Source organism: Schistocerca cancellata, chromosome 3, assembly GCF_023864275.1.
Source record: "Schistocerca cancellata isolate TAMUIC-IGC-003103 chromosome 3, iqSchCanc2.1, whole genome shotgun sequence".
Taxonomy (NCBI): Eukaryota; Metazoa; Arthropoda; class Insecta; order Orthoptera; family Acrididae; genus Schistocerca; species Schistocerca cancellata.
Genome location: NC_064628.1, coordinates 598,588,531 through 598,614,559, shown reverse-complemented (window position 1 = coordinate 598,614,559; position 26,029 = coordinate 598,588,531). Strand labels below are relative to the sequence as shown.

The following is a 26,029-nucleotide window of genomic DNA, read 5'->3' as shown; positions in this document are numbered from 1 at the left end:
TATACATGAAGAAGACACAAAAAAATAATATACTGTACTATATCTAACACGACTGAGCGCAGGGAAAATGGAGTCTCCCCCCCCCCCTCTCCTCTTCCACGAGTCTCTCTCGCCCCTCCCCCCCCCCCTGGCCATCATTATCGCCGTCACAACCACAGATAAACCTTTATACACAAGAAAACGCCGATGCACACTGACATCAACGGTTTGTCACGTTACGTCACTTCATCGTAAATATTATAGTAGGATCCATTTTTCCAAAATTATACAGCTCAGGATTAGGAACCAATAAAAACAAAGAATGAAACAAGGGAATAAAGTAAAGAAATAAAACAAAGGATTATTATGTTATTACAACACACAAACTATCACTCTACCTCTCAGGTGAATATACATGCTTGAGGAAATGTTCTAATCGAAAAGATAATTTACTCATAAATATTTCAAAGTTCATGTAAATTGTAATAACAGTTTTTGCTCGCTATCAGGAGAGGTCGTCGAAGACTCAATTTGACTTCGTATATCGATATATTTATATATAGTTAAATTTGTATTCATCTCTGTATTTCAAGCTCTGTGATTTTTACGAATTATACACTGAGACTTGTACAGGATTTAATATGTAGTATTGTGAGTTGGATGTAATAACTGCGTGATATTTACAATAAAAAAAGACTAAATCCATCTTATTTTTTAGAAAAATGGCGTATAACTACGCAGCTGTTGGAAACCCTCCGCTTCCTCCCGGAGCACTCAGTGAGTTGATAGTATTTTTTTCGCTGCCTCTTGTACTGACGTTTTATAAGGCAACTGTGTTAGATGCTTCTCACATAATTTGCGCAAATAGTTAGGGCAGACGTTAGTTTTGGTGTCATAGTCTACGGTAACGAACGCTGCTGCATATTAAGATCGTTAAAATCGGCTGTCAACCAAAAAGAAAAGGGGCCCTCGTTCGATTTCGTACCGGGTTGGAGATTTTCTGTGGGCGGAGAGTGGGAATTGTGTTTTACTTACTTTCATGTAGTTATAATTTTCATTGCAGTATTGGGATGGCAGCAACTTAAACAATTACTTCATTCGGAATAAGATCCTGTTGATTTTTAGCTCATGATTTGAATGTCAGCGTACGTTTCAGATTTATAATTTGTAGCACATTCAAGCCAAAACGAATGTATTCCATTTATCAGTCCATAATGCAATGATATGAAGAATAGTGCTTGAAATGCAAATCTGTGGAGTTAATAGCAAATGTCATCAAGATTGTGAATAGAATGTATGCAGTGTGACACCACAAACCTTACTCTTTGGGTTTAATGAATTTGCAGTTCAGTTAGTAGTAAATGAATTTTGTTACATGCATTTATCAGTGTGTGTCATTTTAGTAGTATCTAATGTTCTTATTTGAAAGACATGAACGTGTGTACATGATTCAAACGAATCTAGATCAGATTGTAAAATAACTTTGCTGTTGTTCATGACACTAAACGTGGAGTGTTAAATTTATACCATTCTTCCTTTTCCTTCTCCCATTCAGTCTAGTGTACTTTCTTACCATTTAATGTGTTGTATAATTTGATGTCATATGATTCAGAAGGCATACCACATTTCTGGTGAAATTCTGCCCTACATGTTTATGTACAAGATCCACAGGCATTTGCATTCAAGTTCATGCCATGTACTGTAACTTCGTGAAAGAATTTGGTCCTGCACTGTAGCTGGCTTCTGACCAAACAGAAGCTACCCAGACCACGTGCTACTTTTAAGTCACTACTTATAACCACTATGACTTGTCTCAAAGGTGGATTTCAAAGGTGACTAAGATCATTTGCACTAATTTTAGAGCTAACATCAGAATGTGTTGCTATATGGAGCCAGGGATTAATATGCAAGTTCCTTCATAATTTTCCTTGTGTGATGGCAAGATTGCTTGGAAATCTGCTTACCAATGGAATGTTTCAAGTGATTATTGGAAATACATGGAGGAAACACATGAAATTGAATAATGGCCTTCATCAAGGCTGCACCTTAGCTCTTCTGCTCTTCATCGTGTATATTGCTGGTTTGTATGCAATGGCATATTTAAGAGTTGGATGTGCTGCAGGTTGGGTGCTAGTTACATAGCATAAAGAAATTAAGAAAATGAATGCTTTAACAAATGTTTTGGTTACAGTGGGTAAGTATTTCCGAAAATGGAGGCTCCGGCTCAGTTCAGCTGAGATGGAGGTTTCATGCTTTCACGTGTACAATAAACTTGCAATTATGAACTTACAATTCTTTTCAACAATGTCACCTTAACACATAATACAACTCCTAAGTATCTAGGTGTTCCCTTTAAAACAGATTGTTAAACTATATGAAACACCTGAAAAAGAAACATCAAAATCTGTTCAAGGTGTAATACCATAGACAAGCTATGTGACATCACATGGGGCTCCTTGGCATCTACGTTATGGACAGCAACCTTAGGTCTGGTTTATTCTGTAGCAGATACTGCTGCCCCACCTGGCTTAACAGCCCCAACACCAAAAAGAATACACATCAAACTAGATCATACAATCAAAGTGATTTTGGGCGCATTGTAGGTACCAGTCCTTTGTTATACACCTCCAACACAACTGTGAAGACGACAATTATTAACTAGAGACTTTACAAACATTCAGTCAACAACTTCCTTTTCAGTCATTCTCTGACAACATAAATACTAAACATTTCTGCTCTAGTAAATCACCATTTGTAGGTGCTATACACTTAGAGAATAAGAACTTTGATACTGTGCAGTGCTGGAAGAAAGCCTGGAAGATAATGTAGTGGTGGATATCGAGGAATTCCACTGTATCTATGAAAAACTGATTGGCTTTGACTTTCCAAGAAAATCCTGATGTAATTCTAAACAGAATTGGAACCAACTATGGAAAATGTGTGTACTCATGTGGGTGGAAACTAAAGATGTCTCCAAAGGGTGACTGAAGCAGAAAGGCGAGCAATCCAGCATAAAATGCAGACATAATTCCTGTGAGTCTACATGTGATTATTTGAAGATGTCTTGAACAAGGCTGTTAGTTCAGTTACCTTTATTTGCAATCTTTTGCAGAATGGTGCCAATTATAGGTGCATACTGACCCGAACATTTTGTGGTACATGTCATCCTGCTCTTATTTCTATAAAGCAGCAACATTCTCAGTAGTGACAAAGGGAATAATTTAATCTACATGCACCGCGTGAGTAACGATAGTGTGACGATCTACCGTCAGTCTCTGAGGAAGAAATATGTTGCAAATTTGCTCACCACTTTTATGTAATCCTCTTGTGATATATCATGATATTTACTGTTATGGGGAAACTGATAAGAGTTGCATTTAAAAAGTGGCATGTCCGCTTTAAACATATTGCAAAATTTTGCTAGTACCCTTTGTATAGATTGTTAATTTTAACATGTATAGGAATGATATATGCCTAATTGAATATATGTGTGGTGTAGCAGAACATTTAACAGTATCATTAAAGTAACATTTACAGTTTTGTTATGTAGATTTCTGTTTTATTGCAGCAAAAAGGTGTACTTATTTCCATAATGAATTTTCACTCTGCAGTGGAGGGTGCACTGATTTGAAACTTCTTGGGAGATTAAAACTACATATTATTCAAGTGCTTTGTGCTGCAGGTCTTGTTCTAATAGACTTGATGCTGTTAATGTTTGTACAGACCCAGCACCTCCACCGCCTCCAATGACTCCAATGCAGATGGGTATGATGGCATCCCAACAACATATGCCAATGGCTGCAGGACACCTTATGACTGCACAGGGTTACCTGGTGCAGGGACAGCACACACCACCTGCTCATCACCAGCAGCAGATGCATGTGCAAATTCAGATGCAACATGGGATGCTGAATCCTGCCATGAATGATGCTCCTCTTGAATTTAATATGAACAAGAACAAACCACCAATGCCTGTAGCAGGTTTGTATCTTTGTGTGTCACTGTACCAGTAGCTTTCATCCTTTTACACATCCTGTTTTGTAGATGCCATTGTGATTGAGAATCCTAAAGAATGCAGTGGAAGTAAAATAGATTAGCAGGTAAAAGTTTTACTATAAAGTCCATCTATAACATAACCACTGTAGAGATCTCTAGTTTTCCAACCGCTGCAAAAGTCAGTGAAATATTTGGGTTAAAAGATGCTGTTTTATAATTCCTGCTGGTAGATATTTGATTTCTATGCAGCTACATCTGAAAAGATACTTGGCCACATTAAAACAAGTCTGTTTGTAAAAAGATGAACTATTAATACAGAGGGGAAAAGAAAAAGAAAACTGATGATCTCTTAGGCATCATTCAGTTCGACTTTAGGAAAGGTACAGACATCAAAGAGGCAGTACTGTCCTCGCACTTGATAATGGAAGCAAGACATATGAAAAATTTAGAACTTTCATAGGATTTGTCAACCTAGAAAAAGCATTCAACAATGTAAATTGTTGCAAAATGTTCCAAATTCCCAGCAAAAAAGGTATAAGATATAGGGAAAGGTGGGTAAAATACAATAGGTACAAGAATCAAAAAGGAGCTGTAACACTGGAAGACCAAGAATGAAGTGCTAGGATTAAAATGGTGTAAGACAGGGATGCAGTCTTTCTCCCCCTATTGACCAATTGATACAGTCAGGAACAGAATTAAAAGATAGTATCAAGAGTGGGATTAAAATTTGGGTTGAACGTATGTCAAGGATAATATTCACTGATGACTTGCCACCTGTGGTGAAAGCAAGGAAGTATTATTATAGGATAAGCTGAATGGAATGAACAGCCTGCTGAGCCGATAGTAAACTGAAGCAGTGAGGTGTAGCAGAATGGGATTACTAAGAAACTCTCCATCAAAATTGGGGATCACAAATTAGGCATAATGAAGGAATTCTGCTATCTTGGAAGCAAAAACATAGGACATATGAAGCAAGGAGGACATAAAAAGCAAACTAGCTCAGACAAAGAGGGCATTCGTGGCCAATAGAAGTCTGTCTGTATCAAACATAAGCCTTTAGTTGAGTGTCTGTGTCTGAGCACAACACTGGGGAAATGAACCATATTGTGGGGAAATCAAATAAGGAAAAACATGTAAGTGTTTAAGATGTGGATGCAATAGAATAATGTTAAAAATTGGATGGACTGATAAGAAATGAAGAGGGCTCTGAAGAATCAGTGAGGAAAGAAATCAGTGGAAAACACTTAGAAGATTTTCTTGCGAATGTAGTACCCTTATCTGAGTAGTGTACTAAAGTAGTGATTTATGTGCATGTGTTGGAATAACAACTGTCTGTTTATTGACCATGAACTAAGTCAGTACAGCTTTATAGAATGAAGGTGCACATAAGAGTACAACTGAAATATTCTTCTGTGAAGATACATAGTGAGTGTCCAGTACAATGAAGTCCACGATTGTTGGTGGTGGTGACTAGCAGAGAGGTGTCATAGAGGTCCCCCGCAAGGTCGTGAGCTCATGGACAGTTGAGGATCGGGTCCAGTGAAGTGGGGCTTTTCAGAGTGGCTGATGGGGATCCACTAGCTGTGATCTAGCCAAAGATGCAAGACGGCATTGTCTGATGGGTAGCAGAAGCGGCAGGCATTATGGTCCAAAGCGTAGACTCGAGGGTGGCTGGTGGTTGGCCTGGAGCTGAAGTGGCTGTCTAGGATCTGAGCGGTGATCTAAGTACTCGTCACTGGAGGAATACAGGCACAGTGTCATGTGGACATGTGACACTGCAAACGCAAATAGGTGCCTGCGACTGTAGCGCTGTTTACTGCAAAATGCATTCCACGTATTGGTGTGACTTGCGCCCCTAGGTGCTGTCGGTGGTGCAGGACGCTTGGTAGTAAACATCCTGGTGACTTTTCTGTTAACAGATTCCAAAGGTAAGGCAGTGGCTATATCTGGCCTGCAAAGCATATCTGCGAGTGTGGTGGCTGAATATGCAAGAATATTGTAGTACATACAATGAACACACTGCCGTATGAGAATTTCTTGTTTCTTCAACTGGTTAGCACTCCCAGTCCTGCATTGTAAATAGTGTTCAAGAAAACAAATTACGCTTACTAAAACAATTTGATAAAATTGAGCCTGAGGATACTTGGGATCATATTACAATAAGAGAATCTTTTACTTTAGAAAATGCACTTCACAGTCCAGACTTTTTGTTCATTCTAAATTTGATCTATGAAGTTATGGAACATGTTAACATTTTGTATAACACAGTTCAGCTGCAGGGTGCAAATGTCATTACTTTACTCAATGCATTACACCACTTTGAGTCAGTAGTTTATGAAATATGAGAGGACGTTGAAGGTATCGACTTTCTGAAGAAGATCATTTTGCTTTTTCAAGAAGCACTTACTCTGACAGGAGATGCCAAAGAAATGTGTGAAACTGTGCCCAGCCAACTGAAAGCAAAATTCCAAAACTTTTACATATTTACTAGCTTTGAAATTATTGACACAAGTAAGTTTACTTCATTCAGAGAAAGTTTCCCAGCCACTTTACTCAGCATGTTTTCATTAAGATGAAATCCATTTACTTGCCATGATAAATTGAACTCTCAGGGATTTATCACATTGATGAGTTTAAAGGCATTACATCAGTTTGTGATATGTTCGCTTTCCTCGTGGAACATTCGTTCGAAGATTCATTCATTGAAGTGCACAAAACTTTGCAAATTGCACTAACTACATGTGTTTCAATGTCAGAAGCGGAGTGCAGTTTCAAAATTAAAATCATCCTCAAGAGTAGTATGTGTCAAGATAGGCTGAACTCATTGGCTGTTTTTTTTCCCCCCCTTATGCATAAGGAGAAAATCAGTGGAATTCCAAACTTTTATTTATTTATTGGTCCAGTAAATCATATATACAATCAATGTATTACAGATTCTGAACATATTTTACAGTATGATAATGTTAGGCAGCTGTTCTACTTTGTTACTCATATAATCTGACAAACTAAAACCAATTATGTAATAATAAGGTTTTAGGAGCTGTATTGAATGCATTTATGTGTTTGGTAATATTATAATTTCTGGCAGCTTATTGTAGATTGTTGCACCAGAGTGATAAGCACACTTTTGAGATAGACTTTTACTGGAATAATTTACATTGATATTTCCACTTAACCCAGTATGGTACTCATGCCCAGCAGTGTTCTGAATAAGGAAATTCTCTTCATCCTTAATTTTGTTTTATTTTTACAAAGTGCACCAATTTTAGGCTATAAATGCAGGGAAGAGGGAGAATATTTAAATCCTTAAACAAAGGCTTATAGGAGCATCTATTGTTCACAATTTTCAGTTATTCGGATTATTCTCTTTTGCTTCCTGAATGTTGTTAAGGCAGTAGGAGAATTTCCCCAAAAGATGACACCATATCTTAATAACAAGTGTCTCTGAGAAATATATACAGTTTTTTCCAGTGACAAGAATTGCATTGTTGGAGAATAGTTCGATTATATATGTCAGTTTAGAGGGTTGAGAATTTATGAAATGTGAATATATTAATTTTTCTGGGGCTGAAAGTGTAGAGTAATTGTTGTTTTTGTCTATTAAGACAAGCCTGTTTCTATAGAGCCATCGTGAAACTTAACCTGTGATGACATCTGCAGCGGTGGTGCTTCAGTAAGCAGACTGATATCATCTGCAGATAGTACTGCTTCCACATTCTTTACACACTAGGGTAGATCATTAATACGTGAGGACATCATTCAACATCTACACCGTTACTCTGCAATTCACACCGAAGTGTCTGGCAGAGGGTTCATCGAACCATTTTCTTACTATTTCTCTACCATTCCACTCTCGAATGGCGTGTGGGGAAAAAGGAACACCTAAATCTTTCCATTCGAGCTCTGATTTCTCTCATTTTATGATGATGATCATTTCTCCCTACGTACGTGGGTGTCAACAAAATATTTTGACATTCGGAAGAGAAAGTTGGTGATCGAAATTTCGTAAATGGATCTCGCTGCAAAGAAAACCGTCTTTGTTTCAGTGTCTGCCACCCCAACTCACATATCATATCAGTGACACACTCACCCCTATTGCACGATAACACAAAATGAGCTGTCGTTCTTTGCACTTTTTCAATGTCCTCCGTCAATCCTACCTGGTAAGGATCCCATACCGTGCAGTAATAATCCAGCAGAGGACGGACAAGTGTAATGTAGGCTCTCTCTTTAGTGGGTTTGTCGCATCTTCTAAGTGTTCTGCCAACAAAATGCAGTCTTTGTTTCGCCTTCCCCACAATATTATCTATGTGGTCTTTCCAATTTAAGTTTCTCGTAATTGTAATTCCTAGGTATTTAGTCGGATTGACAGCCCTTAGATTTGTGCAATTTATCATATACCCAAAATTTATCAGATTTCTTTTGGTACCCATGTGGATGACCTCGCACTTTTCTTTGTTTACTGCCAATTGCCACTTTTTGCACCATACAGAAATTCTCTCTAGATCATTTTGTAATTGGAATAGATTGTCTGATGATTTTACTAGATGGTAAATTACAGTGTCATCTGCAAACAATCTAACGGGGCTGCTCAGATTATCACCTAGATTATATTTTATGTAAATCAGGGACAGCAGAGGGCCTATGACACTTCCTTGTGGAATGCCAGATATCACTTCTGTTCTACTCGATGATTTACCGTCTATCACTACAAACAGTGACCTCTCTGAGAGGAAATCACGAATCCAGTCACACAACTGAGATGATACTCCATATGCACACATTTGATTAATAGTCACTTGTGAGGAACGATATCAAAAGCCTTCTGGAAATCTAGGAATGTGGAATTGATCTGAGATCCCTTGTCGACAGCACTCATTACTTCATGGTAATAAAGAGCTAGCTGTGTTGCACAAGAACAATATTTTCTGAATCTGCCTTGGTTATGTATCAATAAGTCATTTTCTTCAAGGTGATTCATAATGCTAGAGTACAGTGTATGCTCCAAAATCCTACTGCAAATTGAGGTCAGTGATGTTGTTGTTCTGAAAGCTCAATGGGAGGTCTTCTGTACCATGTATACCTTGTGTGTAAATAAATGACTTAATTATAATCTGAGGTGCTGGTGAACACTGACTACAGAGGAAATATTTTTACTGCTAAAAAATTTTAGGGAAACATAACTTTGGACAACTTTGGACATCTACCACACACCTTTGAATAATAATTCAGAATTTAGTATGTTACCAAGTTATACATTTGTTGTTGTTGTTGTTGTTGTTCTGGTCTTAGTCCTGAGACTGGTTTGATGCAGCTCTCCACACTACTCTATCCTGTGCAGGCTTCCTCATCTCCCAGTACTTACTGCAGCCCACATCCTTCTGAATCTGCTTAGTGTATTCATCTCTTGGTCACCCTCTACGATTTTTACCCTCCACTCTGCCCTCCAAAACTAAATTGGTGATCCCTTGATGCCTCAGAACATGTCCCACCAACCGATTCCTTCTTCTAGTCAAGTTGTGCCACAAACTCCTCTTCACCCCAATCCTATTCAGTACCTCCTCATTAGTTATGTGATCTACCCATCTAATCTTCAGCATTCTTCTGTAGCACCACATTTCGAAAGCTTCTATTCTCTTCTTGTCTAAGCTATTTATCGTTCATATTTCACTTCCATACATGGTTACACTCCATACAAATACTTTCAGAAACGACTTCCTGACACTTAAATCAATACTCAATGTGAACAAATTTCTCTTCTTCAGAAACGCTTTCCTTGCCATTGCCAGTCTACATTTTATATCCTCTCTACTTCGACCATCATCAGTTATTTTGCTCCTCAAATAGCAAAACTCCTTTACTACTTTAAGTGTCTCATTTCCTAATCTAATTCCCTCAGCATCACCCGATTTAATTCGACTACATTCCATTATCCTCGTTTTGCTTTTGTTTATGTTCATTTTATGTCCTCCTTTCAAGACACTGTCCATTCCGTTCAACTGCTCTTCCAAGTCCTTTACTGTCTCTGACAGAATTACAATGTCATCGGCGAACCTCAAAGTTTTTATTTCTTCTCCATGGATTTTAATACCTACTCCAAATTTTTCTTTTGTTTCCTTTACTCCTTTACAATATACAGATTGAACAACATCGGGGAGAGGCTACAACCCTGTCTCACTCCCTTCCCAACCACTGCCTCCCTTTCGTGCCCCTCGACTTTTATAACAGCCATCTGGTTTCTGTTCAAATTGTAAATAGCCTTTCACTCCCTGTATTTTACCCCTGGCACCTTTAGAATTTGAAAGAGAGTATTCCAGTCAGCATTGTCAAAAACTTTCTCTAAGTCTACAAATGCTAGAAATGTAGGTTTGCCTTTTCTTAATCTAACTTCTAAAATAAGTCGTAGGGTCAGTATTGCCTCATGTGTTCCAACATTTCTACGGAATCCAAACTGATCTTCCCCAAGGTCAGCTTCTACCAGTTTTTCCATTCGTCTGTAAAGAATTCGCGTTAGTATTTTGCAGCCGTGACTTATTAAACTGATAGTTCGGTAATTTTCACATCTGTCAACGCCTGCTTTCTTTGGGATTGGAATTATTATATTCTTCTTGAAGTCTGAGGGTATTTCGCCTGTCTCATACATCTTGTTCACCAGATGGTAGAGTTTTGTCAGGACTGGCTCTCCCAAGGCTGTCAGTAGTTCTAATGGAATGTTGTCTACTCCCGGGGCCTTGTTTCGACTCAGGTCTTTCAGTGCTCTGTCAGATTCTTCACGCAGTATCGTATCTCCCATTTCATCTTCATCTACATCCTCTTCCATTTCCATAATATTGTCCTCAAGTAAATTGCCCTTGTATAGACCCTCTATTATATACTCCTTCCACCGTTATACTTTCCCTTCTTTGCTTAGAACTTGGTTTCCATCTGAGCTCCCTTTTCTCCAAAGGTCTCTTTAATTTTCCTGTAGGCAGTATCTATCTTACCTCTAGTTAGATAAGCCTCTACTTCCTTACATTTGTCCTCTAGCCATGCCTGCTCAGCCATTTGCACTTCCTGTCGATATCATTTTTGAGACATTTGTATTCCTTTTTGCCTGCTTCATTTACTGCATTTTTATATTTTTTCCTTTCGTCAATTAAATTCAATATTTCTTCTGTCACCCAAGGATTTCTACTAGCCCTCGTCTTTTTACCTACTTGATCCTCTGCTGCCGTCACTACTTCATCCCTCAAAGCTACCCATTTTTCTTCTACTGCATTTCTTTCCCCCATTCCTGTCAATTGTTCCCTTATGCTCTCCCTGAAACTCTGTACAACCTCTGTTTAGTCAGTTTATCGAGGTCCCATCTCCTTAAATTCCCACCTTTTTGCAGTTTCTTCAGATTTGATCTACAGTTCATAACCAATAGATTGTGGTCAGAATCCACATCTGCCCCTGGAAATGTCTTACAATTTAAAACCTGGTTCCTAAATCTCTGTCTTACCATTATATAATCTACCTGAAACCTGTCAGTATCTCCAGGCTTCTTCCATGTATACAACCTTCTTTTATGATTCTTGAACCAAGTGTTAGCTATGATTAAGTTGTGCTCTGTGCAAATTTCCACCAGGCGGTGGAAATCTGTATTCACCTACTACGTTTCCTTCTCTCCCTTTTCCTATTACCGAATTCCAGTCACCCATGACTATTAAATTTTCGTCTCCCTTCACTACCTGAATAATTTCTTTTATCTCGTCATACATTTCATCTATTTCTTCGTCATCTGCAGAGCTAGTTGGCATATAGACTTGTACTACTGTCGTAGGCGTGGGAGTCGTGTCTATCTTGGCCACAACAATGCGTTCGCTGTGCTGTTTGTTGTAGCTTACCTGCATTCCTATTGTTTTATTCATTATTAAACCTACTCCTGCATTACCCCTATTTGATTTTGTATTTATAACCCTGTATTCACCTGACCAAAAGTCTTGTTCCTACTGCCACCGAACTTCACTAATTCCCACTATATCTAACTTTAACCTATCCATTTCCCTTTTTAAATTTTCTAACCTACCTGCCCGATTAAGGGATATGACATTCCACGCTCTGATCCGTAGAATGCCAGTTTTCTTTCTCCTGATAATGACGTCCTCCTGAGTAGTCCCCGCCCGGAGATCCGAATGGGGGACTATTTTACCTCCGGAATATTGTACCCAAGAGGACGCCATCATCATTTATCCGTACAGTAAAGCTGCATGCCCTCGGGAAAAATTACGGCCGTAGTTTCCCCTTGCTTTCAGCCGTTCGCAGTACCAGCACAGCAAGGCCGTTTTGGTTAGTGTTACAAGGCCAGATCAGTCAATGACCCAGACTGTTGCCCCTGCAACTACTGGAAAGGCTGCTGCCCCTCTTCAGGAACCACACGTTTGTCTGGCCTCTCAACAGATACCCCTCCGTTATGGTTGCACCTACGGTACGGCTATCTGTATCGCTGAGGCACGCAAGCCTCCCCACCAATGGCAAGGTCTATGGTTCATGGGGGGGGGGGGGGGGGGGGAGGTCAGTGATATGGGTATGTAATTCAGTGATTCAGTGGGTTACTCCTATTTCCTTTTTTGAATATTGGTGTGACCTGTGCTACTTTCCAGTCTTTAGGAACAGACCTTTCGTGAAGTGAGCGGTTGTGTTTGATTGCTAAGAAAGCCGCTATTGTGTCTGCATACTCTGAAAGGAACCTGATTGGTATACCATCTGGACTGGAAGACTTGCGTTTTGTAAGTGATTTGAGTTGTTTTGCAACATCTAAGATATCTACTTTTATGTCACTAATGCTAACAGCTGTTCTGGAATATTTACTTCATCTCCTTTCATGAAGGAATTACGGAAAACTGTATTAAGTAACTCATTGGTAACATTTCCATCACTATCGTGCAGTGACGGTACTGACTGTATTTTGCCTCTGGCGTACTTGACATATGACCAGAATCTCTTTGGGTTTTCTACCATATTTTGAGACAATGTTCCATTGTGAAAACTATTAAAAGCATTTCACATTGGCGTCCGCAGTAAATTTCGAGCTTCCATGAAACTTAGCCAGTCTTGGGGATTTTGCGTTTTTCTGAATTTGGCATGCTTTTTTCGTTGCTTCTGCAACAGTGTTCTGACGTGTTTTGTGTACCATGATGGATCAGTCCCATCTCTTATTAACTCATGTGGTATGAATCTATTGCTGTCGATACTGTATCTTTGAATTTGAGCCATATCTGGTTTACACTTACATAGTTAGCTTGGATGGAATGGAGACTCACTCTTAGGAAGGCGTCAAGCGAATTTTATCTGTTGTTTTAAATAGATATATTTTGCGTTTATTTTTAGTGATTTTGGTGGTATGGTTTTAAGCCTCACTACAATGACCTTGTGTTCACTAATTCCTGTATCCGTCGTGACGCTCTCTATTAGATCAGGATTATTTGTGGCTAAGAGGTCAAGTGTGTTTTCGCAACCATTTACAATTTGTGTGGGCTCATGAACTAATTGTTCAAAGTAATTCTCAGAGAATGCATTTAGTACAATTTCGGAAGATGTTTTCTGTCTTCCACCGGCTTTGAACATGTATTTTCGCCAACAAATTGAGGGTAGATTGAAGTCTCCACCAATTATAACAGTATGGGTGGGGTACTTATTTGTAATGAGATTAAAGTTTTCTTTGAACCATTCAGCTACAATATCATCTGAGTCGGTGGTCAGTAGAAGGAGCTAGTTATTATTTTGGTATGGCTGTTGAGTATAACCTCTATCCATAGTAATTTACAGGAGCTATCTATTTCAACTTCACTACAAGATAAACTACCCACAGACACAAACATACCACTACCTATTTTATTTGATCTATCCTTTCTGAACACAGTTTGTACTGCTGTAAAAATTTTGGCAGAATTGATCTCCGGCTTTAGCAGCTTTCTGTTCCTATAACGATTTCAGCTTCAGTGCATTCTGTCAGCTCTTGAAGCTCTGGCACTTTAAGAAAACACAGCTATGACAATTTACAACTACAATACCGACTGTTGCTTGGTAGATTCTCGTGTTTCTTTTCCCTGTACCCTTTGTCACTGGAGCCCTTAATGTATACTAGAAGGGGGAAAAATGGTTCTAAGACACAACCCTGTGATACACCATGTGTCAGTGAGGACATAACTGACAGGTAGTTCTGCGTAGTGTTAGCGTGTCTGTGTTGGACTTCTGTAACCTGAGATTGATTACTTAAGTAGGATTTCAGCCATTCATATGGCATCCCTCACACACTATAACAATCAAGTTTAAAAGAGAGCGGGGGGGGGGGGGGGGGAGAATTTATAACCTATAACATCAAAAGCATTTGTTAAATTTAAGAAAAATATGAAATTTTCGATGAGTGACTGTTTATTGTGCTTAAGATGTAGTTGACAAGATGAAAGGTAGCAGTCTGAGTGAAATAATGTACTCTGAAACCTTGCTAGCATATTGATTGTACGTGGGTTGAATGAAAAGTAATGCCTCCACCTTTGTTAATTGGTTTTAAATGGGAATATTGTAATGAATCAAACACAGAAATAATCCTTAGGATGTGATCTTTAATTACCAATATTCACTTTTCCACATGATCACCAGCCGGTTGGATACATTTCTGCCAACGATGAAAAAGTTTTCTGAAGCCGTCACGGAAGGAGCCTACACTTTGTTTCCGCAACCACTGTCTCACAGTTCTGTCAACGTCTTCGTCAGAAGCATAATGATGTCACAGCAGATTGTCTTTCATTGTCGGGAACAGATGGAAGTCAGACGGTGCTAAATCTGGACTGTATGGAGGATGCCATTCAGTGGTGAGATTCAGTCTCTGAAGTTCTGCTGTGGTGGCATGTGAAGTGTGTGGTTTGGCATTGTCATGCTGCAGGAAAACGTTTCCCTTTTTCTTTTGGACCGTTGTTAGCCTTTCTTTCTGAGTGATATGACGATCATCCTGAATCAATCTGTCAATATTTCGCTTGTGATACTTGGTGGTTGCTGTCACAGGATGTCCAACTCTTTGTTTGTCATGCAGGTCAGATGTTCGTGCGTCAACATCTTTAAACTCGCCCGACGACACACAGTACTCGCATCAACACAATCACCATAAACTGCTTTCATTCTCTGACGAATCTCCTTTGGGGTGACACCTTCTGCTGTCAAGAATTAAATGACTGCACCTTGCTTAAATCGCATTGACCAACCTCCTGCACAGGATTCCATACTTTACGCTGTAACACCACAACCATTCAATGCTGAGGCTTCTCGCCAACTGGAACTGTAGAGAAGAGGCTATGGAACAAGCCAGTACCTGCCGCTTACAAGTGCTGCCAGCTGTTGAAGAGTTACAAAGGTGGAGGCAATACTTTTCAGTCAAGCCTCATATATTATTCTGACTGAAATATTTTGTTAGTTATTCTGACTGATATATTTTGTTAGCCGAGCTAGAAAGAGGTTCTATAATCTTTGAAAAGCCAGATAGCACTGCTAGAGGTCTATAATTTGACATTTCATGAGATTCGCCTTTCTTATAAAGAGGTATGACATTAGCAGTTTTTAGCAGATCTAGAAAAATGTCCTGTCACAGTGAAGAATAGCAAATGTCTGATAATGGTGCAAGAATAAAGTTTGTTGACAATGTTATTTTATGGTCGTGTATCTCATCAGCACCTGCTGAATTGCTATTTTTTAATGAGCTTATGGTTTTTCATAGCTCATCTTGACCAGTAGGACAGAGGAACATGCTGCTTTTTTTTAAATATCTGGGTGTCCTTCACAACTAATTTACTGGAGTTTTTGGTCACTAAATCACTTTCACTTGTAGCAAAGTATGAATTGAACAGATCTGCATCTAACCTTTGATCCTTAATAAGATTGTCATTATGGGATGGAGCTATGTTCTTACGTGCTTTCATTCTTTCCAGCAAGTTTATGCACAGCTTTACATAATGCGTAAGTCTTGTTTGGTGTTTCCCTGATATATCAGTCATTTTTTCTTACTTTAGCTTCTTTTACGACCTGTTTCAGAACTGATTTATATAGTTTGAAATAGCTTAGAAATTTTGGATCACTGTTCATTGAGCAGCAGAGTAATTGATACGTTTGCCAGTTAGAAGAACAGGCAAGCACAACTATTGTATAAGTAAACTGGCAGTAAGAGACCTTAGTAGTCTACATGGTAGCTAGGTAAAATACACATGAAACTACTCCTGGGCAAGGTTTATTGCTGATTTTCATTCTTTCCTTGGCCATAAGGCGAAAGCCTGGAGGGTCCTCAGTAGTTATTCTCTGGTGCATTCCCAATGGGGAGGAAGTCACTTACATCCTCCCACTGTTATACCATTTTTGTTTTTATGCCACAACCACACCACAGAAACACGTACTTCTAGAATAAATATGAATATCAGCAGGAGGAGAGCTGGCAATCTTCAGTTCAGACTCAACCCCGGCTCCATACCCCTAAACATACAGTGAAATGAGTCATCACAGCATAACACCTCTTGCTCGTGCCCCCCCCCCCCTCCCCCCCCCCCCCCCCCCCACACACACACAAAACTTGGTGAGCTCACTTGTCTGTATACTTTATTATTAGCTACAATTTTAGTGGATTATATTTATGACTGCGTAATTACCATATTTTACTATTTTTCTAGTGTTTTCTTTTAATCAATGTGGTATAAATGAAGGTTATGTAACAAACAGTTCTGTTGTACCTAACAGATAATAGAGGATATTGGGTGCAAGTGCTACTCTGAAATAAAGATGTATGTACAGGAGATTAATTTGTTGTGGGATATATCAAATCAGTTAGAAGACCTATACCCAAGGAAATAAAAAATTACGAACAACCAGCATGAGGGAAGAATGCATTCTCTAACATTAGCAATACTATAAAGGAGGATTGGTTAATTTTGAGCCAATGCAGTGACTAATAGGTTTCAGTTTAAGGGAAATACAAAGAAATGTTACTAAGGAGCAGTAGATATAGGTAAACTTATCTGATCACCAAAGACTTGTTAGTTTCAGAGTAAAAGGTTGCCTCGTCTACCAAGAGGGGGAAAGGTTTGCAGAAATGAGACTTATCAGTAATTAATTAGGTATGTTGTCCAGGTAGTACATCAGTGGAACCAGAGCACAGCAGGAAAGTAGAGGAATTAGCAATAAAAGGTAGCAACACACACAGGATTTTAAAAAAACTGAGACAGTGCGCAGTTGGCAGGTCAAAGCAAGGGGCAGATTGAAAAATGATGATGATGATGATGATGATGATGATGATGATGATGATGATGTGGGCACATGTCAGAAAATAGAAACATGTTAAGATAAAAATGAGTATCTACGTGGAGAAGGAAAACACCAGCATGTGTTGCAGAAGAAGCAACAAGGATAGAAAAGACACTGGAAGTTAAATATATGTAAAAGAGAATTGAGAAGAAAAAAGTAAATAAAATGCAGAATTGACAATTACATTATACAGGGTTGTGTGGGGAGGGGGGGAGTTGTCAGTGTAGAGAAGTAAGCAGAGAAGATAATTATTACATATGTAATTATTGTAATTAGAGAGGAGGGCACAGTGGAAACCAAGTACTGTAATTTTCCAGAAGTAGTTCCATTATGTGAAGTTCTGAGGTACTAATGATGGGAGGAAAATCAAAGTAGCACCTTAGGTAAGATAAGCATCAGTTTCAGTTTTCTTGAAAGGAGCATGGTCTATGGCAGATGTTATCAGTTCTAAGAGTTCAAAAATGATTTTTCCTTAGTGGGATGCTATTTACTTTTGTCTTCTTTTTTATCCAGATCATGTTATGACCATGTGCAGAGCCTTCTATTCAGTTTTCGGTCATTATTTACGTCTTAATCTGTCACATTCATTCAGATGCTTGTACTTGACATTGGCATTCATCTACACGTGTATGAAAAGTGGAAATGGAGAACCTCACATTTGTCAGGAGAATTAAAAAAGATTTGTGTCAGTCTGTAAAGAAGTGCTTTGTAACCAAACAATTGAGTAAAAATTGAGGAAGTATTCTGATACCACAGAATATGCCGCTCTTCACATCACTGCAAAAAATAATGAGACAAATTTGAAAATAAATACTTTATTAAAATGTGCCATACCAGTAAGCTGGCTGGCGCTAAGTGTCAAAAAGAAAGTTTCTGTTCTTTGGGCCATTAATACTGAGGCACTCTGTATTATTTATGATAATTCAAGTACAGAAATACAGCAGTAGGTTTTTCACTACTAGAACAGGTCAGCAAAAAACTATTTCTCATATGTTTAATTTTTATAACTCCAGAGGGAAGCACTATTTGCCATGGAGGCCATGCACCATCTGCTAATGCATGTTTGAACCACTTTCTCCATAATTTGGCATGTGGATGAAATGTAGGGACATGCAACAAAGTGCTGAGAACACAACAGCACTGAAAATGTGTTTTGTGAAAAAGTGACACTTAGAACATTTTCCATTTCCACTGTTTGTAAAATACACTTTTCAAAAGAAATAGGGAAACACATATCTCAATATCTGGTATGTTAAATCTGTGGTCTAATTGCTTGGCTTGAGATCTTCACTTTAATGTAGGCAAGAATTAAAAGTGTTCATCATCTATTGACTCTGTTATGCATTACTGTGTTAGGTGACCCCTCGGGAGGAAGTGAGTATTGGTGTCCCAGTGTTTTCTAGTGAGGTACACAGATGGCAGTTGTCATTTGTGAACATTGTATTCAACCAAGCACATGCAATGTGCTATCTTAGTGCAGTGCAAGTTGCAAGGCCATTTTGTTTGATCCAAAAAGGTCCAAAAAGGATGGATTTTTGATTGGTTTGCTGCAGATGCCAGTGCCTCTACACATGTGTCATCCACAGATTGTGAGCATGCCACAAGAAGACAGGTCAGTATGCAAGGCCAGTTGGACAAAGCTGCCAGCACATTACAGTCTCATGTGAAGAATGATACCTGGCCATCTCTGTAATGCGGTGGCATATGGATACCACCAGGGCACTGCAAGATGACTTCGAAAGGATTCCTGGACCCACTGTGTCCAATCAGACTGTAATGAACAGGTTACGAGAAAGGATCATACGACCCAGATGTCCTGTTTGAGTACACCGCGTAACATAACATCATCTTCCAGCTCGCTTTCAGTTCTGCTGTTGCCTTGTCAACTGGCAACATCGTTACTGGCTAAATGTATTACTCACAGATGAGTTCAGATACCCTCTGGAGCAATGTGATGGCTGTCTTTGTGTGCAGAGGCCCATGGTGAGCAATACCTGCCAAATGTTGTCCAGGTAGTCGACAAATTTGCAAGGTTCTCTGATGTTATGGGAAGGCTTCAGTGTTCACAGCCATATGGTTCTTGTCGTCGTCCATGGTTGCCTTACCATCAGGCAGTGCATCGAACAGATGCTGTTGGACTGTGTGGTGGCTGCTGCATTCGGGGGCTGCCCCGAATTCTTTGTAATGCCAGGGTTCGTGCAGCAGGTGTCGGCAGGTATTTCTTCCAAAGCTTGGACGTTGAAATAATGGAATGGCCAGCAGTGAATCCCAACCTAAATCTCATTGTGCATTTGTGGGACAAGCTTGACAGCCATGTTTGTGGTCATTCTATTCCACAACACACACTCAAAGAACTGTCATGGGCCCTCATTGAAGAATGGGAACGGATACCACAGAATGATTGTGTACGCTTATAAGGATAGGTGTCATGCAGCGATAAATGATTACAGAGGACATCCACATTATTGAAGCTCTCAGAGGCCCATGACAAGCACCTAGGATGGTGGAATGAATGATTGTTTCCACTTTGTTTTTGACACCTGTTGAATTTTTCAGTTTTTTTATGCAAGCAATCAAGGATGTAGTGATGTTTTATTGTGTGCTTAATTTGTGAAAGATAAATGTATAACCTTCAGAGGGGGTTATACATTTATTTTTCAAAAATTAAGCACTGAAGGTGGCAGGGGTAAAATACAGGGAACGAAAGGCTATTTACAGTTTGTACAGAAACCAGATGGCAGTTATAATGGTCGAGGGGCATGAAAGGGAAGCAGTGGTTGGGAAGGGAGTGAGACAGGGTTGCAGCCTATCCCTGGTGTTATCCAATCTGTATATTGAGCAAGCAGTAAAGGAAACAAAAGAAAAATTCTGATTAGGAATTAAAATCCATGGAGAAGAAATAGAAACTTTGAGGTTCACCAATGACATTGTAATTCTGTCAGAGACAGCAAAGGACCTGGAAGAGCAGTTAAATGGAATGGACAGTGTCTTGAAAGGAGAATATAAGATGAACATCGACAGAAGCAAACCGAGGATAATGAAAAGTAGTTGAATTAAATCGGGTGATGCTGCTGGAATTAGAATAAGAAATGAAAGGCTTAAAGTAGTAAATGAGTTTTGCTATTTGGGGAGCAAAATAACTGATGATGGTCGAAGTAGAGAGGATATAAAATGTAGACTGGCAATGGCAAGGAAAGCGTTTCTGAAGAAGAGAAATTTGTTAACATCGAGTACAGATTTAAGTGTCAGGAAGTCGTTTCTGAAAGTATTTGTATGGAGTGTAGCCATGTTTGGAAGTGAAACGTGGACAATAAATAGTTTGGACAAGAAGAGAATAGAAGCTTTTGAAATGTGGTGCTACAGAAGAATGCTGAAGATTAGATGGGTAGTCCACATAACACATGAGGAGGCATTGAACAGAATTAGGGAGAAGAGAAATTTGGGCACACCTTGAAGCGAAGAAGGGATCGGTTGGTAGGATATGTTCTGAGGCATCAAGGGATCACCGATTTAGTATTGGAGGGCAGCCTGGATGGTAAAAATCATAGAGGGAGACCAAGAAATGAATATACTAAGCAGATTCAGAAGGATGTAGGTTGCAGTAGGTACTGTGAGATGAAGAAGCTTGCACAGGATAGAGTAGCATGGAGAGCTGCATCAAACCAGTCTCTGGACTGAAGACCACAATAACAACAACAACAAAAAATGTATAACTTGGTAACATACTAAATTCTGAATTATTACTCAAAGGTGTGTGGTAGATGTCCAAAGTTGTCCAAAGTTATGTTTCCCTAAAATTTTTTAGCAGTAAAAATATTTCCTCTGTAGTCAGTGTTCACCAACACCTCAGATTATAATTAAGTCATTTATTTACACACAAGGTATACATGGTACAGAAGACCTCCCATTGAGCTTTCAGTAATGACTGGCAACTTTTATTAAAAGCACATACAAGATTCAGCACTAACAGTATGTGATGGTATCATTCAAGCATGCATAATGTATTGTTCACACCACAGTTACTTTCAGAAGCTACCTCCAGGTTCACGAACAACAGCCCCTAGGCACATCTCCTTGCTAGCTGTGCTGCATCAGTGGGGAGACTCTGAAAATAAAAATCGACTAGTACCTCTGAGGTTAATGATATATGGCATCTGAGATGGCAGCTAATCTGCCACATTTATTAAGTAGAAGCAAAGGGTTTGTTACCTTACACGATATCTGTTTGTTCATCACCACAGACCACATCATGATTATTATGCTGGCATTAAAAATGGTTAAGTGTCTGAATATTAGCTGGTGTGTGGATCTTCTCACAGAACCTCTCCACTTGAACATTGGTTTTATAATTCTCAGAGCTCGAGTGATTAGTGGTGGGAGGGTGTGGATTGAATGAAGAGGATCGTAGGGTTCAGACTGGCTAATGTCGCTATAGAGGTTGTAATGAAAAGCAACTTGGGTTGGGGGGGGGGGGAGGAGTAACTTTAATCATTGGGTTACAGTCAGTGTACCTCTATCAAAATAACAAAGTGTGATGATGTCAGTTCATGTCTGTCTGTGTGCGCAATATGACTGTGGCAGCAACAGCTGAGTGCTTAGGAGGGTCGCAATAGTCACTTTTCTGCTTACTTTTGGTACTAGTGTAGAACATTCTGTCATGTAAAATATTACAACACACATAGAAACAATACAAGCAATGAAAACAAACCACAATTGTTACATTACTGGTTGCAAGTGTAGTCTGCAACTATCTGTGGCATCCAGCAACAGTGAACAGAATGGAAGACATGACAAAGCTCATTCTCTGATTGTTGCTATGGTAGCTGTCCAGTAAACAACTAGTTGTCAGTCACTGTGTTATTCTGATACAAGTGTAGTTGTGGGGATCCACCCCAAAGCAGTTTACAACTATAGAACTTTAAATTAATTTGGACCTGCTTACAATTTTTGCAGATTGGTTATTCTCCATTATTCTTCTTCAGTGAATTCTCTTACCACTATGCAGACTTCTTCTTTATTGTTTCTTGCTCTTCTTCTTCTTCTTCTTCTTCTTCTTCTTCTTCTTCTTCTTCCATTTCACCTGACTTTGGAGTATGTTACATCAATTACTTTTTAATGTTCTGTGAACTTTTTTAGCCCAGTATTGTTTTGTTCTTTCTGTTCTTACTTTCATTTTTTCCTCAGAGGTTTGATCCTTTCATTTAGTTTCGATTTTGACTTGGAACTTCTATTTTCTTCTCTCTGGTTATTTTTTTGCTGTTTTATCAGTGAGGATATTTTCTGTGGTTTGGAGTTCATATACGTTCTCCGTTTCTGTGAAGCAGTTCGTTTTAGCTTTTTGTTGCGGTAGTAGTAAAAACTGTTTCTGGTTAGTCGGTTTATGTTCATTTTGAGGATGTGACCATAAAAATAAATTCTCCTTTTTCTCATTGTCAGTTTTTCAATGATTTTTTTAAAGGTTTCATTACTGACATGGATAAGTGTGTTGTTATCGAATTTGGGACTAGCATTTTTCTTAGTACCTTCCTTTCTTTGATCTCTGGCCTTTCAGTTGGACCATGGTTGATAATGGACAGTGTTTTGTCTGTGTATAGTGCATTTAGTTCGACTACAGTGCTATATGTCTCATTTTAGCGTTCCATGAGAGGGACTGTTTGTTAGGTGTTTTTGGTGAATTGTAAGATCAGCTCAAGTTTATTTCTTATATGTTTGATTGTCTTTTTCTTGAGAGCATTTCAGCTGATCCTTTCTCAATGATTTTTTAAATCTTGGATGATTCCTATATTTTGTCTCCCACTTTAAACCCTTTCATAAGGTAATATGTGTTTCATTAATTAAATTTGCTGCCATTACAGTTGGTAGAGGATGATTGTACTTATTAAAGAAATACAGTTGTCCTCTACTGAGGCACTGTGGTGTAACTATTAAGACAACAGCAAATCAACTGAATATTTTTGGTACATAACAAACTACATGAGTTTTATTGTATATTATGAAATACAGTCGACACAAGTCTCTGTGGTAAGTAATATTCTGTGAAACGCCTTAGAGATCAGAATGTGCAGCATTCACTTTAAACAGCACAGTGACTGTGATCATGGCACATGTTGAAGCGGACTGTCAGTATAGGAGACCACAGAGAAATTTCAAGTTATTTATATTCCAACAGGCTCTATTAACGATGCAGAGATTGACACAATCTCTGACTGCATGGCATCTATCAGATATTTCTGACAAAGATGGTCGAGGCTATCATTGGAACCTCAAATTTTTATTGTAATTTCCTTCAGAAAGAATACTGAGAGTGCCTTATACAAGAATGTCATCGCAGTAAACTTCATTGTCGGAAATTGTCTCTCCTTGGCTTTTGATATTCCCTGGGAGACACTAGACGAAACCAAATCTCCTGTTTCATAACATATCAAGTGTCCCTTATACTGTCAGCTCCACCTCTTACATCCTACTTTTAACAAACTATTTTGAATATCCTACGTGGGAAAAATATATCTAAAAAGAAAGATGATGAGACTTACCAAACAAAAGCGCTGGCAGGTCGATAGACACACAAACAAACACAAACATACACACAAAATTCTAGCTTTCGCAACCAACGGTTGCCTCGTCAGGAAAGAGGGAAGGAGAGGGAAAGACAAAAGTATTTGTAATCTTAAAACCCAAATCCTTTTGTCTTTCCCTCTCCTTCCCTCTTTCCTGACGAGGCAACCGTTGGTTGCGAAAGCTAGAATTTTGTGTGTATGTTTGTGTTTGTTTGTGTGTCTATCGACCTGCCAGCGCTTTTGTTTGGTAAGTCTCATCATCTTTCTTTTTAGATATATTTTGAATATCCTTTTGATTACTCCATTGCAGCTGTCCATCTCAACATGGGCTCACCTTCTTTTTTCCCAGTCACTTTCCAGTAGAGCTAATTTTGCATGGAATGATGTAGTCATTAAACAGGGCTTCAAATTTTGGTATCTTTTCAGCTCATTTAGAGTTTCCATTTACAGTAGTTATGCTTAATCATCCCAACTTTCTCATTATTTTTTCAGCATTATTAGCGGGTGATGAAATTTTGATATGAGAAAATGCTCCACCTTTTCTGCTGTTAAAAATCATGTGTTTTTGGCAGAAATTACGTCTGATCATCAGACGATAGTCTCTTGTGTATATTAACCCCCTTAAAATAATGGTCTGTTAAGGAGATTCTTAATAGAGTAAAATTTGACTCAGCCATTATGGAAAGGACAGATTGCTACTCACCATAGAGATGACACATTGAGTTGCAGACAGGCACAACAAAAAGACTGTGACGCATTAAGCTTTCAGCCTGAGCAGCCGAAAATAGTGGTTTGTGTGTGTGTGTGTGTGTGTGTGTGTGTGTGTGTGTGTGTGTGTGTGTGTGAGAGAGAGAGAGAGAGAGAGAGAGAGAGAGAGAGAGAGGTGCTTGCTTGTATGAATGCATGTGTGTTTCTCTTTTTTGACAAAGGCTTTGGCAGAAAGTGTAATGTAGAACAATCTTTTTGTTCTGCATTGCAACTCAGCATGTCATCTTTATGGTGAGTAGCAATCTATATTTTCCATAGTTGTTGATATTCCAACCTGGATTTTCCATTGTTTAAAATTTGACTAATTTTGAACAACATTCCATGATTACCAATAGCTAGAACATACCTCTTCAGCCTCGAAGCAATGAATTAAATAAGTCCACTATCATTAATGCCCATAATCTTTCAGGTGTTAGTGTGGCATTTGGTATTTGTACATGTAGTAATGGAGCTAACCTCCTCGTGTATGGCACATTACCAGGTTCTTTTTAGTGTTGTGAAAGCATTTCTTTAAGTAATTGTGCATTTACATGTGCCTTGATAAAGTTTCTTGGTGCAAAAGGAGCATGGCCTACTTGGATTCTCCACATTAATACTTTAGTACCATTGTGACATGTGCATAAAAACCAAGCACTCCTAACACCTGCTAGAACATATGGGAACTTCGTAAATAAAACATTTAGAACTGAAACGCCATCTTATTCAAGTATAGGAAAACAGTGTTTCACTGAAGGTTATTTTTCAGTGAAATTTTCCGTAGCTCCTCTTGTAGTAACCTCCTATAAATATTGCTGATTTGTGTTCATTTCCTGATGATCAGTCTTTACTTGTTTCACATAATATGTCACAGCATCAACATATCATCTGATTAGATGCTATCCAGCATTTCTTTTAATTTGGTTTTCTCAAGTTGTAATAGATTACCTGTTTTATCTGTTTTTACCACATTAGGAACAAAGGTATTCATCTTGCCCTACTGCCACATCCACAGGTTCCCTGTTCACTTTTGCCTTGTATGTCAGTGAATACACATGGAAATCAAATCAAACAATCCATGTTCTTTGTGATGTGTGAAAGGCGGTTATAGCAGATTATCCTGTTCTGTACCAGCTTTGACCTTGAATGAGTGGATATGATATAGAATCTGTCTTGAGATACTTCTTTTTTACAATATGTATATGTAATAGGACATGATTTTAATCCCAAATTAAATAAAACAAAACGTAGCCTCAGAGACAGCTCACGTCCAGAAGTACAAGTTTAGCTGTGCTAAATACTCCAATATTTTGTCGATTTCACTGAAATATTTCACTTAAGATGTAAATTAAATTATTGAATAAATATCTTGGTAATAGTTTTACACTCAAGAAATTTAATTACACCTCCTAATGAGATAACCTTCCTTTGATGTATTCCCTTAAATAGAT

At 38.7% G+C, this 26,029-nt stretch overlaps 1 protein-coding gene across 1 annotated transcript in view; it reads left to right on the top strand.

Annotated features, from left to right (window-relative positions):
- The first annotated feature begins 566 nt into the window (after positions 1-566).
- Positions 567-26,029, top strand: part of LOC126175488 (ecto-NOX disulfide-thiol exchanger 2) — a 225,256-nt gene continuing 199,793 nt past the window's right edge. Inside the window, exons 1-2 of the mRNA XM_049922308.1 lie at positions 567-756; positions 3,703-3,960. Coding sequence (XP_049778265.1) covers positions 702-756; positions 3,703-3,960 — 313 coding nt within the window. The 5' untranslated portion in view covers positions 567-701. The remainder of the gene's footprint in view (positions 757-3,702; positions 3,961-26,029) is intronic.